General features: G+C 53.0%; 1 protein-coding gene across 10 annotated transcripts in view; it reads right to left on the bottom strand.

The window, feature by feature from the left end:
* The window catches only part of RANBP3 (RAN binding protein 3), a 53158-nt gene that overhangs the window by 27996 nt on the left and 8949 nt on the right, over positions 1 to 16213 (bottom strand). For all 10 annotated transcript variants that reach the window (XM_047709260.1, XM_047709244.1, XM_047709254.1 and 7 more), the window contains exon 2: positions 5206 to 5261. In XM_047709260.1, the coding sequence (XP_047565216.1) occupies positions 5206 to 5261 (56 nt within the window). The remainder of the gene's footprint in view (positions 1 to 5205; positions 5262 to 16213) is intronic.

Below are 16213 nucleotides of genomic sequence, written 5' to 3'. Positions count from 1 at the left end.
AACGGAAAATGAACGTGGATTTGGCTGCGGTTTAACGGTGCAGGAGGCCTGGGCCCCCTTCTGAAAAGCAGGCAGCACGGAGCTAGGGTGCTTACGGGCTGTGCATGAGGAACAACACTCGTGGTGACCAAAATGGGGGCAGAGGCTCCATCAGAGGGGGACAGGGGCAATCATGTCTGATTGTCCCTAGGTGTTAAGGACCCATCTCGGCAAGAATACCGATGGGGAAAGCTGGCCCTCAGCACCATTTCTGTACACTAAGGTGGGGAAGGCAGGCCTGGAATAGCACACAGCTACAAAACGGGGCGCGGAGGGTCCGGATGCTTCTGCGTTCTGCTAGAGTGCTTCCCGCAGCTTTCCATTTGTTCTGCTTAAACCTGAGATCAAGGCAACGCTTTCTCGGTGCTCAGTGAGTGCCGATGCGTGGTGACCAAGCCAGGTGGCAGACACTCCGAGAGTTCAGCTGGAGGAAGGAGCCCCTTGGTCTAGGATTCTCCCACGTTCACCCTGAACACCTCGGCAAGGGTGTATTTAGAAAACAGCCAGGGCAAGAGAAAGCTGGTTCTGGAAGTCTTTGTCCTTGGAAGTCCAACACCCCTAGCATCCTTCGAGGTGGTTCCTGGGACTCTGGAGGGGCTCCCGTGGACCCAGAGCCCTGTGGCTGACTCCTTTCTTGAGGAATGGGTTAAGAAGCCTGTGTCCTGAAACAGAGAGGCTCCGGTCCCCAGATCTGCTCTGCACCGTCCGCAACACGGAGCCATTTCTCCTGCTTTTTGAATTACGTGGCTGTCCTGTCTCTCCACAGACCTGGCCGTGTTTCTTCTGAGTGTGAAGTGACTAAAACCTCTTTAGATGGGGCTTGGGGGCTAGTTCCTAAAGGTGAGCCTGATGGATGAAAGGAACTCTGTAAAGAGGATTTAAGAGAACTTTCAAACATTCTGAGGAAGGCAAAAGAAACAAAATGTTAACTCATCCACACACCTAAAAAGTCACCAAAATCTACTCTTCCTATCCAGGGGAGATCCACATGCACAAAGGCCTTTCTTCTCAAGCTGTTCCTCCAACCTACTCAGGACATGAAGGTTGGTCCACGCACCAACACCTGATAAAAGAAAAATTAAACCCAGAGCTCTCCGGAAAACGGCCTATCTCTAATTGGAACCACGGGGGATTTTCTTTTTTTAACCCCTACTTTTCGAGCGTAAGTGTTCAAGTGTCCTGGTGGTGCTGAACTCGAGATGGAGCCCAAACTAGAGGACTAAAAAGAAACACAGACGCCATCCCAGCACTCTCTACCTGGGTCCGAGTGACTTTGCTGGACAAGAAAAGTGAGCTCTAGAGAACCAAGACAGGACCTGTAGTTCCTCAACATGTTTGTTAAAATCAGACATCAAGATTTTGGTCGCTTTTGACATCATCCTGAAATTCACACGGCTGACAAAAATCCAGAAACAAACAGGTGCACACAGGATAGGCTTGTTACATCAACAGTAGCTTCCAGAGGAGGTCTAGACGTTCTGTGACAGCGCTTTCAGGGAGCCTTACTTCCTGCTCAACAGCATTTCTGCAACGGCTTTCTGTCCTTCTCCCAAACAGACAACACCCTACACGTGAGACCTCACCTGTTCAGAAGAGTAAGCTTTTGGAAGATAAAGTATCCGGAAGAAACAGTCGTCACAGTCAATGAAACTACCACCCTTCTAAGATTCGAAGTCTCTTCACATCAAAAAGAAAAGAAAAAAACAAAACAAAACAAAACAAAACACAAAACCGTCTCCATGCAAGGCAGTTAAGGAGGAAAAAAAAAGTTTCATTTTTGCCACTAAAACCAGAAATGCATAAATGCAAGCGGGTCACGAAGAGCGCCCCCTTGAGGAAGCGTGAGAACATGGAAGGAAGGACGGGAAATGGCGCACTGTCAGCAGGGCTCTGGGACGGGATTTTAGGCATCAGGACCGGAGTTCAAACCGTGAATCGTTTTCTCTAACCGGGAACAGGGAACGGGGAACTGACAACCTGTCACGCGATACCAGCGGTGGGCCGCCGCCACCAATCCGTAGCCTGCTATAAACGCAACTTGGGCCTTGGATGGGAAGGACAGAAAACGCCATGTGGCTTTGCTACTGAACAAAAAACAAAAACAAAACACCTGGGCTAACAGCTTCATTTTTTTCCCGATTTCAAATCATTTACCTCAGTAGGACTCAGTAATAACACTGGGGCCTGTGGAGTGTCTCCTGGGCAGGGGGGCCGCGAGCTCTGAAGGGCAGCCCACTGGCGGGTTGAGAGACCGCTCGCTGAAAGGGAAGCCGGTGGTCCCACAGCGGACGGCCGGACTTCTTGATCACTGTGGATCAAGAAATGGCTCAAGACACAGCTGTAAAGAACATTTTGGTGACAGGACAACACGGTAATGGACTATATACACTAAAGGACATGTCTGACTTCACGATCATTTTCTTAGGAGTGACAGGAGCACTGGGGACGCACAGAGCAGCGGTCTTCATCCCGGGAGCCGCCGACAGAAGGAGTTAGGGGAGAAACAGGAGATGGGGGCCACTTGGAGTCGTGCGCTTCTGGCACTTACGACAAAGATGTCACTGGTGAGGCCTGATGAGGGACACCGAAGTGTCCACAATACCATTCATTCAACTTCTCTGAGGACCTGAATATTTTCGAAATACGAAGTGGAAGAGAAAAGGGGCAACGAGCCACAGCAGCCCGTGCAGCCTGCTCCCTGCTCTGCCTCTGCAGGCTGAGGGGCAGACGGGCTGGAGGTCGGCGAGAGACACAGGACCTGAAAGAGGCTCAAACCCCCATTTCTGTCCGAAGTGCCACGGCTGCTGCCTGCAGCTCTGCCTGCCCATCTCCCTGGAAACGGGAAGCCGAGGAGAAACAAACGCGGCTTGCTCTCTTACTTCTGAGCTGTCCTAAGCAGCAGAGAAAGAAAGGAAGATTCCGTCTCTGCCTGGCCACTCTCCACCCAGCAGCTCAGAGAGCCGCCCCGGCGGACAGTGCTCCGGAGGCTCCTCTTTTGTAAACATGCGGAGGGTTCCCCGTGTCCTGCTTGCGGTGCTGTCCCAGAGGCACGACAGGAGCGGAGGGCTGAACCCCGAAGAGCCGGAGAGCAGTTATGTTTACAAGCCCGTTCAGAGTTGGCTCTGAGTCAGTATTTTGATAAGAACTACATCTGCACATTTTAAGATGACCACGAGCAGTTTCCCAGCTACTCTTCGGATGCAACTTCGCCCCAACCTTCCGCACGTAACACATACAAGTCAGCCTCTGAATTACAAGGCCACAGACAAGGACCACCTCAGCTGTGAAAGTAGTACTGATGTGGAAATAAGTAATTTAAAAAATATTTTATATTCAGCCAAATATTACATTTTAGAGTTTTGTCCTGCTGGTTGTCCAAAAGTTTCAGGTTTAAAGAATTATTAATTCCTACTGCTTGTTTTAAGTCTGGGGTTGGCAAACTTTTTCTATAAAGAAAGGGTCAGCTACTAACTATTTTTGACTCTGTGAGCCGTATGTCTCCATCCAAATTACTTCACTCTGCTGTCACAGAGGGAAAGCAGCCTCGGCTATGGGGAACAGATGAGTATGGCTGTGTGCCAATAAAACTTTATTTATAAAAACAGGCGGTGATGGCAGGTCTTATTCATTTGCTGACCTGTTTAAAAGTGGTTCAAAAGATCATAATAAAATTCAAAATTCTACAAAATCCTGAGAGAAGCAACTTTCATATCTAAAACAGAAATTGAACACGGGCGTTTCTAAAAGCTAGCAGAAACGCAGCAGCCCCCTCACAGTGACTGAAGCTCCAAAAGACAAATGATAAAAATACATGTAATTAAGTGATACGTCTTGGTCAGGGCCCATGGGAGAGGAGACCGCAGAGGCTGAAGTGTCTTGAAATTACCACCTGGAAAACCGAAACAGAACAGGAAGAATGTTTCCTCAGGTGTTACGATTCTTTCTCTAGCAAAAGAATGAACAATGGGAAAGTTTAATGTGAGAGCAACCCTAGCAGATCAGGCCTGCTCACACGGAAGGTATGCTGAAAGGGGTCCTTTTTGTGGGGGTGGTTGGACAGCCACTTCTCCCTCCTGCCCCCCTGCACACACACATGCTCTCTTCCTGGCACAGTACTTGAATGCAGTCCAGGACAATGTGGGCCACAGAGAAGTCTGGTCTTACTTGTCAGGCTGAGGGATGGGATCTAGGAGCCGCAGCTGAGCCTCTAGGAGTCCCAAAGCGACAGACCAGCAGCCCCCAACCTCAGAGCTGGCCACCCTGCCAGGGGACTGGGGATCCACCAGAGCATTCTCTCAAAATGCTGTTCTTATCAACAAGATGCAAACGGATTTCAAAATACACAGAACCCAGCGCAGCACGTTGGTCCCTCGCTCTGAAATCTGGTAATGGGTATTACATCACATCTGCTGTCCTGGGGCAGGGGTGGGAGGGACCATCCATTTGCTGGACAGAGTCCTTCTTAAAAGCTTGGGAAGCATCGACTGCAGAACACCAACTAACTTTGGACACAACCCCGACCCTCCACACTGATTTGCCAAAACGTCAACGACATCTAGATAAACAGCGCACGTGACGTCGGAACGCTACGGCCGCACAGAGCAGGACTTTAAGAAGCTATTAGCTCACTGCTACGAACTGGGCAAAGTATTCCCAACGTCAGGGCAACCAAGACATTTAAAATCCAAGAGGGGGAAGCAATGTGTAACAAAGATGGACGGTAAATACATAACGCAAGCCAACTATTAAGTCCTCGAAGTGCATTTCTGCCAAGTTGGTTGGGGGTCAGAATATCTCCCTAAAATCTTTAAAGGTGATGTCTTCCCCCTTAACCACCATTACTCTCCCTCCTTCCCTCCCCTCTTCTGTCTACCTTTTCTCTCCTACTCTTCCTAACGTACACTCTTTCTAAAACAAAGCATTAGAGATTAGAAACTATCTTTCTGCCACTGTTAAAAGCAAGAAATCTGAGCCCTTTCCACACACGCCCGTCTTAACCTCTCACACGGTAACTTGAAGCCACAGGACCTTTTCCCTTCAAGCTCCGTGTGGTGGCTTGAAAGACAGAAGCGCCCTTGGCCCCCTTGGCCGTGTAACCTGGGAGAGCCCTCTGGGATAAAACAAATCAGAGTAATCATGTGAAGAGAGAACATACCGGCCCCTTACCTTTTGTCCTTTATCCTTCTGAAACACAAAGACGGGCGGAGCAATGGCAGGTTTTTCTGCAAAAAGAAAAATTGGTTTTTTTCCCCCCAACACTACAGTCATACAGTAAACAAAGCTACATTTGTTTGTAATAAGTTAAAAACAAAAAACAAACCCAAAATAAAACCGGTAACTCCGAAGAACATCAAATCACTCAGAAAACGGTTTCTTGAAGCGGCTGCGTGGGCATGTCGTTTGTGAAAACCCGACACCTAATGTTAGGGTATGTGCGCTTTTCTGCGTGCCTATCATACACCAAGAAAAAGGTTTCAAGACGCACTGAGAACAGCCCCGCCCGGGGCTGGGGGAGAGCTGTGGGCAGGGCGGCAGGCTGCTGGGCACCCAGGGCACTGCCGCCACCCAGCGCCGCCAGCGGTGGCCTTGCAGGAACGAGGCACAGAGGGGTCAGATCTTATGTGGCACCTCCCCAATTTCAAATGCTGGAGACTAGTTTAGGTTTTTCCAATTTCAAGGCCAGAGGGGGGCCTGGGGATAACCGGACCGACGGCCGCCTCTTGGCCACACAGCTTGTGCCCTTCAGAGAGCGTACCCTGGTTGAGGCACCTGACATTCCACTTGGATCTCTAAGTGAGATCACCTGCCAAAAAAAAGAATTTAAGGAGTTGGAAAAAACCCGAGTCCATCTTGCCCAGCTGTTGAAGGAAGAAACCCTTGAAATGTTCGGTCACGTGATGAGCCCAGGGTGGCGCCACCTGCTGTTGTCAGGCAACCCCTTCGGCCTCCCGTCCAGGGGCAGCGGCATCTGCAGGCCTCTGCCACCTGCCCCTGCCGCCAGCTGGGGGATTGTGCAGGAGGACGACCTTCACCCATGGGGAAGGCCCGGATGCCGCCTGCCCCACTGCCGTGATTCCCTAAGCAGCCCTCTCCCGGTACAGGGGCTGGTGCTGCCCGACAAACCCCGACGAAGGAGGGAATGAAGGTGCCTGTGCCAGACAGTGAATGACAGCAAAGGGATTCGGGAGGCGCTCTGGACAGCAGCGGCGCGTCAACATCACTTCCACCGCAGGGCAGCCCGGCGAGCTCCCGGCACTGCCCTTCAGCCCACAAGCCAGCCTCCAGCTCACTTCAGCCAGCGGCAAAGAGTGAAGGCACACGGGAAGGAACTCCCAGCCCAGCATCCCTCCAGTCCCCCATTTCTTCAGGGAACCACCCCTCCTTCGCCCCTGGCTCTAGGTCCGGGGAGGAGTACTTGGTACTCCGGCCCCAGGGGACACCATGGCATGTGAGTAAGGCCAGGCCGCTGACAGTGAATGGGACTTTTACTGGAGCTACCGGGGAAGGGGGTGCTGTTTCTGCTGGGGCCGCAGGGCTGGTAGGAGGTAACCCCGGGGTTGTGATCAGTCTCACGTCACCAAAGGGACGTTGGACCAGAGTCAATCCAGTGGGAAGCAGAGCCGCAGACAGAGGAGGAAACGGAATCCTGGGGACACCGCTGGAAGGCCTGGGGCCAGCACAGCTTAAAGCTAACCCCACCCCCGCTGACTTTGCAGTTAAGCCAACAAATGCTGATTTTTGCTCAAGCCTGTCTTAACTGTTGCTGTCCTCTAACAACCTCCAGCCCGAGAGGCGAGGCCTAGCTGCTGCAGACTTCAACACACGATACTCTGCAGAAGAAACCTTGCCCGGCCTCACAGTGAAGCAGAGACACTTTCTCTCACAGGAGGTAACACCACCTGACAGACTAGTAGTTATGGGTTTACGCTCTGTCTCCCCTACTACGACATCAAATCCAGGGGATCGGAGCGCGCCTTGTTCCCTTGGCGGCCCTGTGGTCTAACAGCAGCACTCGGCATTGATAAACTGGAGAAATGGATGGAAGGCTATCGAGGAAGGACGAGAACAGAGGGAGAACCATGCGGACGGTAGGGGAAGCACTTTCTTGTGTCGGCTGACCTACACGCACCCAGAAAGGGCTGCAGAGACTTGGGCAAACGTGAGAGGCCTGGGCTGCCTCTGGTCTCTGGGGCAGGACAAAGCCACAGGGCAGGGTCCAAGCAGGAGCTGGGAGAGGTCCGTCTGCTGGAAGAAAACTGCACTGCAAGCGGGCACGGTGCTCAGCTGGGGGTGGACAGGGGCCATGGGAGGGCCATGGGGCCTGAAAGCAGCTTCCCGGAGAACTGGAACCCCGGTTAGACCCGCGCGGAGGCCCCCACTAACTCCTGGCTGCAGCCGCCACTACTGCGGTTAAGACCTTCCTTTCTCCACCTCTGCTCTCTCATTCCCTTCAGTCCCCCTTCGCAGAGCAGCCAGACCACTGGTGTGAGACACTGACTTAAAACTCAGCAGAACCCCCCAGACTAGGTGCGGAACTCCTTCCAACAGGCCACCCTGGCCGGACCCCTATGGGGGCACTGAAGGGCCCGCTGCCCCCTGCACGCCTCGTGCTTCCACTATACGTCTGGTCTTCTGCCCTGAACACACTCTCATCTTCTCTTCCGGGGCCAACACTCATTCAGGTCTGGACGCTGTACCTGGCAGGAAGCTCCCAGTTTTGAGCTGCTCCCTGTGCCCCCAGGGCATGCTCTTGGCTTCTACCCCACTACGGGTCACACTGAGGCTACCTGTCAGGGAGGCTGAGGGACCACGCATCCGGCATCCAAAACAGCTCTGTGCCAGCAGCCAGTGTGCTCCATGAAGCGTCGCCCACTAAGTCTTTGAACCAGACTCCTCTGCAGGTCCACACACCTGTAACACCAGCTGCTGTGTCCTCGCGCAAACATTTACTAAGCTCTGACTCTGTGCAAGGCCCTACAGGAAAAATGGTCAACAGGAAGCCAGGGGCAGAAAACCTCGGGGTCAAATGCCTGATGCAAAGCGATGGGCGTGTCTGCGCACAGGGCCGGGAGCTCGCCAGGGGTGACTTGTCCATCTCCTCACTGGCCGCATCTACCCCCGGATGAGGAGCCCCAGAGGAGCGAGGCCTCTGTTATGTGGACCACGGTACCTTCAGAGCCGCACACGTAACAGACGCTGGGCAGGAAGTTGGAGCCGATGAAATGTCGCCAGGACTGGCGAGGTCAGGACCCACCGCGACCCTCACTGACGGATGGTTTGGCGGTCATGACGAACCCCTGCCCCACTAACTAAACCGTAGCAACGAGCGTCCGTGGTTCTCCACCAAAGACAGACAGCACCAGTCACACAGATTTAACTCCCACTGGGCTCCAGGAGGGCCGGAGTTCGTGAGCTGCAAATCAGCACTGACATTACAGAAGGCCAACTCGAGCGCACCCCACTCCGAGTACGCCTGCCCCACGCTCACGCCGGCGGCCTCGGCCTGTGTTCTTAAGCGGCTCCCATTGAACTGCTTCTGGTTGTGTACCCGGACAAGCAGCCTTCGCTCAGCCAGAAACCCACGTTTGGGGAACGGACAGGGAACAGAGCAGTGAAGGAAGCTTCTGTGACTTGCCTGAAGTGCAGCCCGGCCCAGCCTGTCACAAGCGAAGGGAAAACTACCACCAGAGACTTCTAGAGACCCGACCATGTGAAGACCTAAAGTACTAAAATGTTAATCAAATGCCAACTATTTGATCCAGATTCTCTCAACCAGGTGTTTTGTTCCTGTAAAATCAATCCTTTGAGTTTGGGAAAAAGCCGCCCTCCCTGGGGCACTGGCTAAAGACACCCGCATAGTAAGGGTTAAGAAAAATCAACAATAAAGCAATCTATGTAACCAAATGTTCTCCAAAGTTATTTGATTAGGGAACCCCTCTTTCCTCATCCCTCCCCTGACATGAGGCCTGAGAACTGTATTCTGTGGATGACTGTGGCCAAAACTGGGGTGTGAAGTGGGCTGAGACTCAGAGCACGAGTGGCCTCAAACTAGGACCCCGCCTCTGGGTGGCACGTGGGAGACGCTCTGCCCTCATCCCAGCTCTCCATGGCACTGCATGCAAGCCCAAGGTGGCTGCTGCTACATCCACACCCCGCCTCACCCTCCTCCGTGTGCCCCTGCGCAGCTCACGCACGCCAGCCCACACCCGCCGGAGCCCCGGTGTGATCCCAGGTGCCGATCAGGCCCCAGGTGGGAAAGGCCCCCGAGCCCCCAGGCTAACAGCAGGGGTGGGGACACGCCAGAATCGGAAAGGAGTGAGCCCCCCTGACATCTGACCCACAGGGCCTGCTCTCCTGTCCCCTGCCCCCCTCCACCCAACTGTGAGGTAAAGATGCAAAATGGGACAGTCCAGCTGTAACCCCTAAGGCCAGGGACTGTCCTGGATCTGGTCTCTGCAGTCCTGGTAATAACATGGATAGGCGAGCCCAGTCGCAGAAAGGCTACAGATTTGGGCTCTTGAGGCACTGGCAGGGGGAGGGGGCGGCTCAGGTCATGAACCCCGGGGTCCTGGAGTTGAGCCCCGCATCAGGCTCCCTGCTCAGCGGGAAGCCTGCTTCTCCCTCTCCCACTCCCCCTGCTTGTGTTTCCTCTCTCGCGGTCTCTCTCTCCCTGTCAAAAAAAAAAAAGAAAAAGATTTCGGCTCTTGTTTCATACCTCCGCCGGATGTCTGGGATTTCTCCACACGCACCCCTCACCCATCCTCACGCGGGCCCTGCTCCGGAAGGCACCGCTGACGCAGCCCCGACTGGCAGGGCACCCCGCTCCAGGCGGCGGAGCCTGGGAACCACTCCCCCCCCCCCCCCCCCCCCCCCCCCCCCGATGCACAGCTTGCTATGCGCATGGACTCAAGCCTAACACTCATTCAGCAACTGCAACTTTCTGGAACGTCACACACCCCAGTGCCCGCTGCGTGCCAGGCCTCATGCTGGCCTCTCGGGTATGGTGGTGACACGGAGAGACATGTCCCCTGCCGGCCAAGAGCTGCCATTAGTCTCTAGCTGAACGCTGCAACTCGGGAGAAGTGTAAGAGGGACTCAGAGTGCAGAGCAGAGGCTCTGGTCAGGCTGTGGAGAAGGAGTGCGCCCAGGAAGGCTTCTCGAGGGAAGCACCATCCAAGCGAAGGACGGCAGCAGTTAGCCAGGTGAGCAGGAACGGGGGAGGCTAAGATAGCAGAAAGCCAAGTGCGCTGGAAGAACTCCAAGGTCAAGGTGGTGCCTGCGGGCGCCTGCTGCTTTACTAGCACTTGAACACACCGGCTGACTCCAGACCCTTGAGACAGGCACAGAACAGACCACCCAGGCCCAGAGCCATAGGAGCAGGGTGCGACCCTCCCTTCGCAGGATCCGAGGTCTGCATTTACACTGCAAGGTCTACTGGAGAAGCTCCTGGAAGGGGAGCACCACTCAGGCAGGTCCTTTCTTGAGGAAAAGAGTTGAAGACAGCTCCAAAGAAGGCAGGGGTCCCTGATATGCAGGCTCCTTCCCGACCCGAGGGACCGCAGACCATTCTCCCTACAGGGAAGGGAGGGAGAAGTCTCTGGGCAGAAGCAGGGGGCTCCAAGGAGGCGGGCCCTTCTCCTAAAGCAGAACTGAGCCGGGGCCCCGGGACATAAGAGAAAATCCTCAGATGCCTTGGGTACAGGTGTGGGAAGGCCCGAAAAGGCCTCACCTGAAAGGAACGTCCATAATCTGCTGTATGCCGTCTGTGTTAGGGGGAGGGCCCATAAAATACCTCTTCAAATAGTGATAAAGAACCTCAAAAGGAGGACGAGAGTTTTAAACAGTCCCACACTTGAGAGAATTGAAACACTAAGCTTCCCAGACCACCCCTGTAAGTATGCCAGGGACCAAGACTGAGGGTTTTGTGTCTTTTTTGTGCTGAGACTGATAGACAAAATCCTAAAACGCAAAGGACATGTGTGTCTCTCTCCCAGGCAGCAAGCATGGGGAAAGGAAAGGGCACTGCAAGGATGTTTCACACGGAAGCCAGCGTAGAAGAACCTCTAGGGGGCGGGGGGGTGGGTGATGGCAGCTGCCCAGCTGTGAGGTCAGGAGGTGGAGCGTCTGCTGCCCGCTACAGGCAAAGGAAGGGAAGCCAAGAACTGGCCTGGACCCCAGAGGGGGCCCTGGGATAGAAGAGAATGCTTCTCTACCTCCAGGATAACAGAGGTCTCGGGATCCCAGCTCCAGACTCCTCCCAGCCTGTGTGTGTGACTGACGGCAAGGACATTCCCCAGCGGGTTTCCCCCAAACTGTGGGTAGTTTCGTATACGGGCCGGAAGGCGGCGCGTGTGTATTTACGGGTCGGGCAGGCACTCCACGCTTTGTTCACCCATCGCCCTGACTCTTGGCAATCACTTTTGGGGAGAGGTCGTACCGGTGTCCTTACTTTAAGGGAAAGGAAACAGGAGACTCAGAGGTTGAGTGACTCGTCCAAGGTGGGGCCAGGTCTCTAACTACATCTGGGCTACCCTGCCATCCAGGTGCAAGGGCCAGAGGGAGAACTTAGGACTCCGGTTTGCTTCCTTCCCTATTTTCTGCCCAGCTGGGCCTTGGAGCTAGGACACAGGCGTTCTTTTCTTCTGGGAGGTAACATCGGGAAGAAAGCAGCTGTTAGTTACCCTTCCAGGAAAGCACAAAGGAAACTAGAGGGTGAACGATGAGTTTTGGGGTGGGCCTGAAGCTTTCAAGTCACATGACCCTCTGCCTCAGAGAAGGGTGCCATCAGGCCAACAGCGGATCCTTAGGACCGTCAGGGACAGAACGAAGACACATCCGGAGATACGGACGTTCTATGGTGAAACAAGACGTGTCGTCTCCGTCTTTCAAAGGCTTAACCACACAGTGCCCTGCAGAACATACGCAGAATCTAGGCTGAACACACACACACACACGTTCTGTCCACGCTGTGGAAGCGGTCAAGTGCACAGGACCACGGGCATGCCCTGCAACAAGTCCGGACACCCCCAGCGGCTGCCTCCAACCTTCGTCTCCAAGGACTGCCCATTAAGCCAAACAGAAGAAACTATGGAGGCCCAGGAAAACACACAGAGAGGCAAATCTGGGATATCTTGGCCTGTTCTGTTTATTCCCCTCCTAAATGATGTCTCAAACACCTGCCAGGAAACGGCCCCCATCTGGAAAGCCACTTGGAATTCTTGACCAAAATGTCAGCAAAGCACTTGTGTAAAATGAGCTTTAATCCTGGGTTGATGTGTCTTAATCTTCTTACTGTGCAAAAAATATGCAACGCATCTTGGCAACACAACCAGCAGTCTGTTAAGACGTGACAACTCCTTTAATCCTACAACACTCACTATCTCAACCCATCAAGTCATTTCTTTTCTCGGGAATTATTATAAACAGTTCTGAGCAGCAACATAAAGGTGAATTTGTCACTGATGTGTCAGCTGTATTTGCACACTAATTCTCTAGTGAAGAATGGAAGTGAGCTCAAACATGCTGTTGCTAGGTGATGCCTCTCTTGATCTTAGTGTCCTGAACGCTCAGTGGCCACCCAGCCCAGCTAGCACAGGGCGGTGGGTCCCTTAATTCCTTTTTCGGTACTTGAGTATGTTTTTCCCCTGGCAACTCTACAGTGGTCTCAGGGAGATTATAGGGTTTTGGAGATGATGGTATCTTTTATTTTATGCACTTCTTTCTGGAATGCTCTTTGTTGTGCCCTTACCTTCATCTCCTGAAATCCAAGCCACTTTTCAGTGCTCTGACTGCTGCGTCTCTATACCTCAGACAACATCAGGAGCAATAAGGAAGTCACATTTGCTGAACGGTCTTTACTAGACCTAGAGGTAGGTGCTTGGGACACCCTGTCTCATTTAACATCACCACATTCCCGTGACATACATGTTATTTATCATCTCTTATCTGTAAATCATGAAATGAGATGAAGAGGCCTCGGACAGACAGTGCTTTGCTTGAAGTCACAAAGCTGGTGAGCGGCAGAGCTGGAACCAGGAGCCCAAGTCTGACTTCCAAGCTGGTGGTGCCTCAGGTCCCCTGAGGTCCCACCGAAGGCCAAACCCCATTCTGCCTTGTTTCCTTCTACACAAACCGGCCCTACAGTCAAACCATCCAATCCCTGCCCCACACCCCTCTCGCCCAGACTGTAAGCGGCTGTGACAGAACCTGTGCTCTGGGCACTCTTGTGCCTTGAATCCAAGAGAAACCCCACAAACGTGTTAAATAAGTCCTACAAAGCCAGCAATTTCACCTGAAAGAAAGAAATTCAGAGAACCAGCTTTGCAGCATTTTTCTGTTTTGACACTAGGCGGCACGACATGGGCAGAGCCAAGAGGTGAAATCAAAGGGGCTGAAGCCTGGGGGAAAGCTCCAGGGAAGACAACGGAAATCCCCCCACCGGAAGCAAATCCCAGGACCACAGAACTTCTGCTGAGGCAGCAGACCGAAACTGATGACACGCAGGCTCTGGTTTTTGTGGGCATTCAAATAGGTCTCAAGCACTTACGGCTGGGATCCTAGGCGACCCAAAAGACCTTCCCTGTTCCCCAATAGTCCAAGAGGGACGGTGCCACACCCCGGGCAGTTCTAGGGAGGCTTAGCTGAAATGATGCAGACAAAATGTTTGGAAGTGGCCAGCACGCAGCAGGAACACCACCTGGGCATTATGCTCATTATTATAATTTTACCCAGAAGACTGCAAGAACACTGATGCCACCTAAAAGCACCAGTCTTGGATTCAAGGACTGTCTCCAACTCCTAGGTCCCCAACACTGATAAATGCCTCAAAATCTGGCCCCGTCTCAAAGCTGCCCAGATGCTGGGACAACTCACATGCTCATTTGCTCAGAATCCCTCAAGCCTGATCTGATGGTAAGCCGACCAGATAAGCCTAGCTTGCAGCCGCACGATTTACTGAGCACCTACCACATGCCAGGCACTGTGTCTGGCACTGGAGACAGGATGGAAGAGAGAGAGAGATGCTATAAGGAAGATAAAGCAGGGTAGCGGGAAGAGCATGGGGAGGAGGGCACTATAGGGTGCATGGCTGGGTATGGCCGCCCTAAGGTGTCATCTGAACCTTGGGCATAACGGGGTAAGGCAGGTGAAGGTAGAGTATAGTGTGTAGAGAGAATCCCAGATACGAAAGTCCTACGGACAGAAAGAACCTAGAGGCTAACATGGGGGAAAGTAGGAGGTGAGGTTGGGGAGGGGGCCACGGTGAGGACTCCGGATTTATCCAGTTTAAAGGGAAGCCAGAGGAGTCACGATAGGACCTGGTTTATATTTTTAAAGGGTCGCACCGTCAGTGAGTGGTCCTCAAGCAATTCTTCCCATTTTTGTGTGAGGAAGGTTTCGTGTAAAATTCTGGGGAAGGGGCGCCTGGGTGGCTCAATGGGTTAAAGTCTCGGCCTTCGGCTCAGGTCATGATCTCAGGGTCCTGGGATCGAGCCCCGCATTGGGCTCTCTGCTTAGCAGGGAGCCTGCTTCCCCCTCTCTCTCTGCCTGCCTCTCTGCCTGTCAAATAAATAAATAAAATCTTAAAAAAAAAAAAAATTCTGGGGAAGACCTCCCTGGGGCTGCTGGGGAAGACAGGTCTCACAGAGGCAGGACATGTGAGGGGACCACTTAAAAGCCTTCAGGAGTCATCCAGGTGACAAGTGGCGGTGATAATGGCAGCCTGGGCTAGTCCCGGGCCATGGAGCCAGGTGAAGTGGGTATGTGGGCAGATTCTGGAGACTGAGCCTGCTGCAGCCCCAGCTGTGCCAAGACTGAGAGGATCTTAATGCGGTGGGGGAAGTCCCCCTTGCTCTCTCAGGGGCAGACGTGGTCAGCTAAATCAAGTCCCACTCGTCTGGCAATAAGAGCCCATAATGGGGGGGACCTCCAATGGTGCTAATGACTGATCCAGGCCCTGGACTCTCAGACCCCCAGCGGCCACCACCATCAATGCTACATCATTTCCCTTCTGTGCAAAGAGTAGCCTGTTCCCCCCACTCCTGACCTGAGAAAGCCAAACTCTCAAGAACCGTGCGCCCCACTCCTGCTCTGCTATTACAAATGTGACACAGGCATTCATTCTGGGTCAGCAAATTCCCGAGATTCTGTGCGGCAAACCTGGGGGAGTTTAGCTAAAGCAAGAGCATTTTAAACTTACTGTACAAAGCAAGGCCTGCCTTCTAAACATGCACACGGAGGAACTACTACTGTCTCTGCAAATACCTATTTCTTTTTGAGAGTGACAGCCAAGGACAGAGCCCTGCACGGATAAGTTTTCTGGAAGAGAACGAGTGCTCGTGAAGTCAATGCTACTGATCCACTAGAAAGGACGAGCATGGGCTGGAAGCTACTGGAAGCAGGTGCACTGCACCAGCTGACTTGCCCTGCTTATGTGGCCTTTGGTTTCAGTCTCTGCGACATAGAATGGCCTAGATCCAGAGCTTCTCTGGGGGTCCTTCTGTTGAACCCGAGACAGTGCTGAAGGTCATGGAAAACACTGTTCCTCCATCACAGGGATATGGAGTCCACAATGCCTCTGTATCTGCCAAAAGGCCACAGTGGAAACGGAGGCTGGGAGGGTGAGCCCTAAATTCCAATTGGCGAATAATCTATTCCTGGACAGTTTTACTTAATCTCATAACCCAATGCTTCTCCCCCAGGGGTGACTTTGCCCCTTGGGGATATTATGCAGTGTCTAGAGACATTTTTGGTTATGACGATGTGGGGGAACTGCTAATGGCATCTAGTGGATGGAGACCAGAGATGCTGGTCAACACCCTATAGTGCACATGAGGGTCCCCAAACCACCCCCAAATGTTAACGATGCTGCAGGTGAGAAACTCTGCATTGATTACTTGGAAAAAGATGGAGTTAGATCCCTTACTCACATTATACACCAAAGTAAGTTCCCAGTGGGTCAGACAGTACACACTGTGGTGACCCCCTAGCTTCTGGGAGTCCCCTTTTCTCTCCCTCCCCATACTTTGTGCATTTAAATGTGTGCAACATCCTCGGACCGCAGTAGGCCAAATGATTAGGGACTGCAGTCTCTTGGGGGTCAATGGGCTCCCTTAAGCCAGGGGTTCTTAAATTCAGGCAATTCTGCCCGGGAGGGCACATCTGGCAATGTCTGAAG

This window comes from Lutra lutra, chromosome 1 (assembly GCF_902655055.1).
Source record: "Lutra lutra chromosome 1, mLutLut1.2, whole genome shotgun sequence".
NCBI classification, from domain to species: Eukaryota; Metazoa; Chordata; class Mammalia; order Carnivora; family Mustelidae; genus Lutra; species Lutra lutra.
The sequence above is the reverse complement of the archived record's forward strand: the minus strand, read 5'-3'. Positions and strand labels throughout refer to the sequence as shown.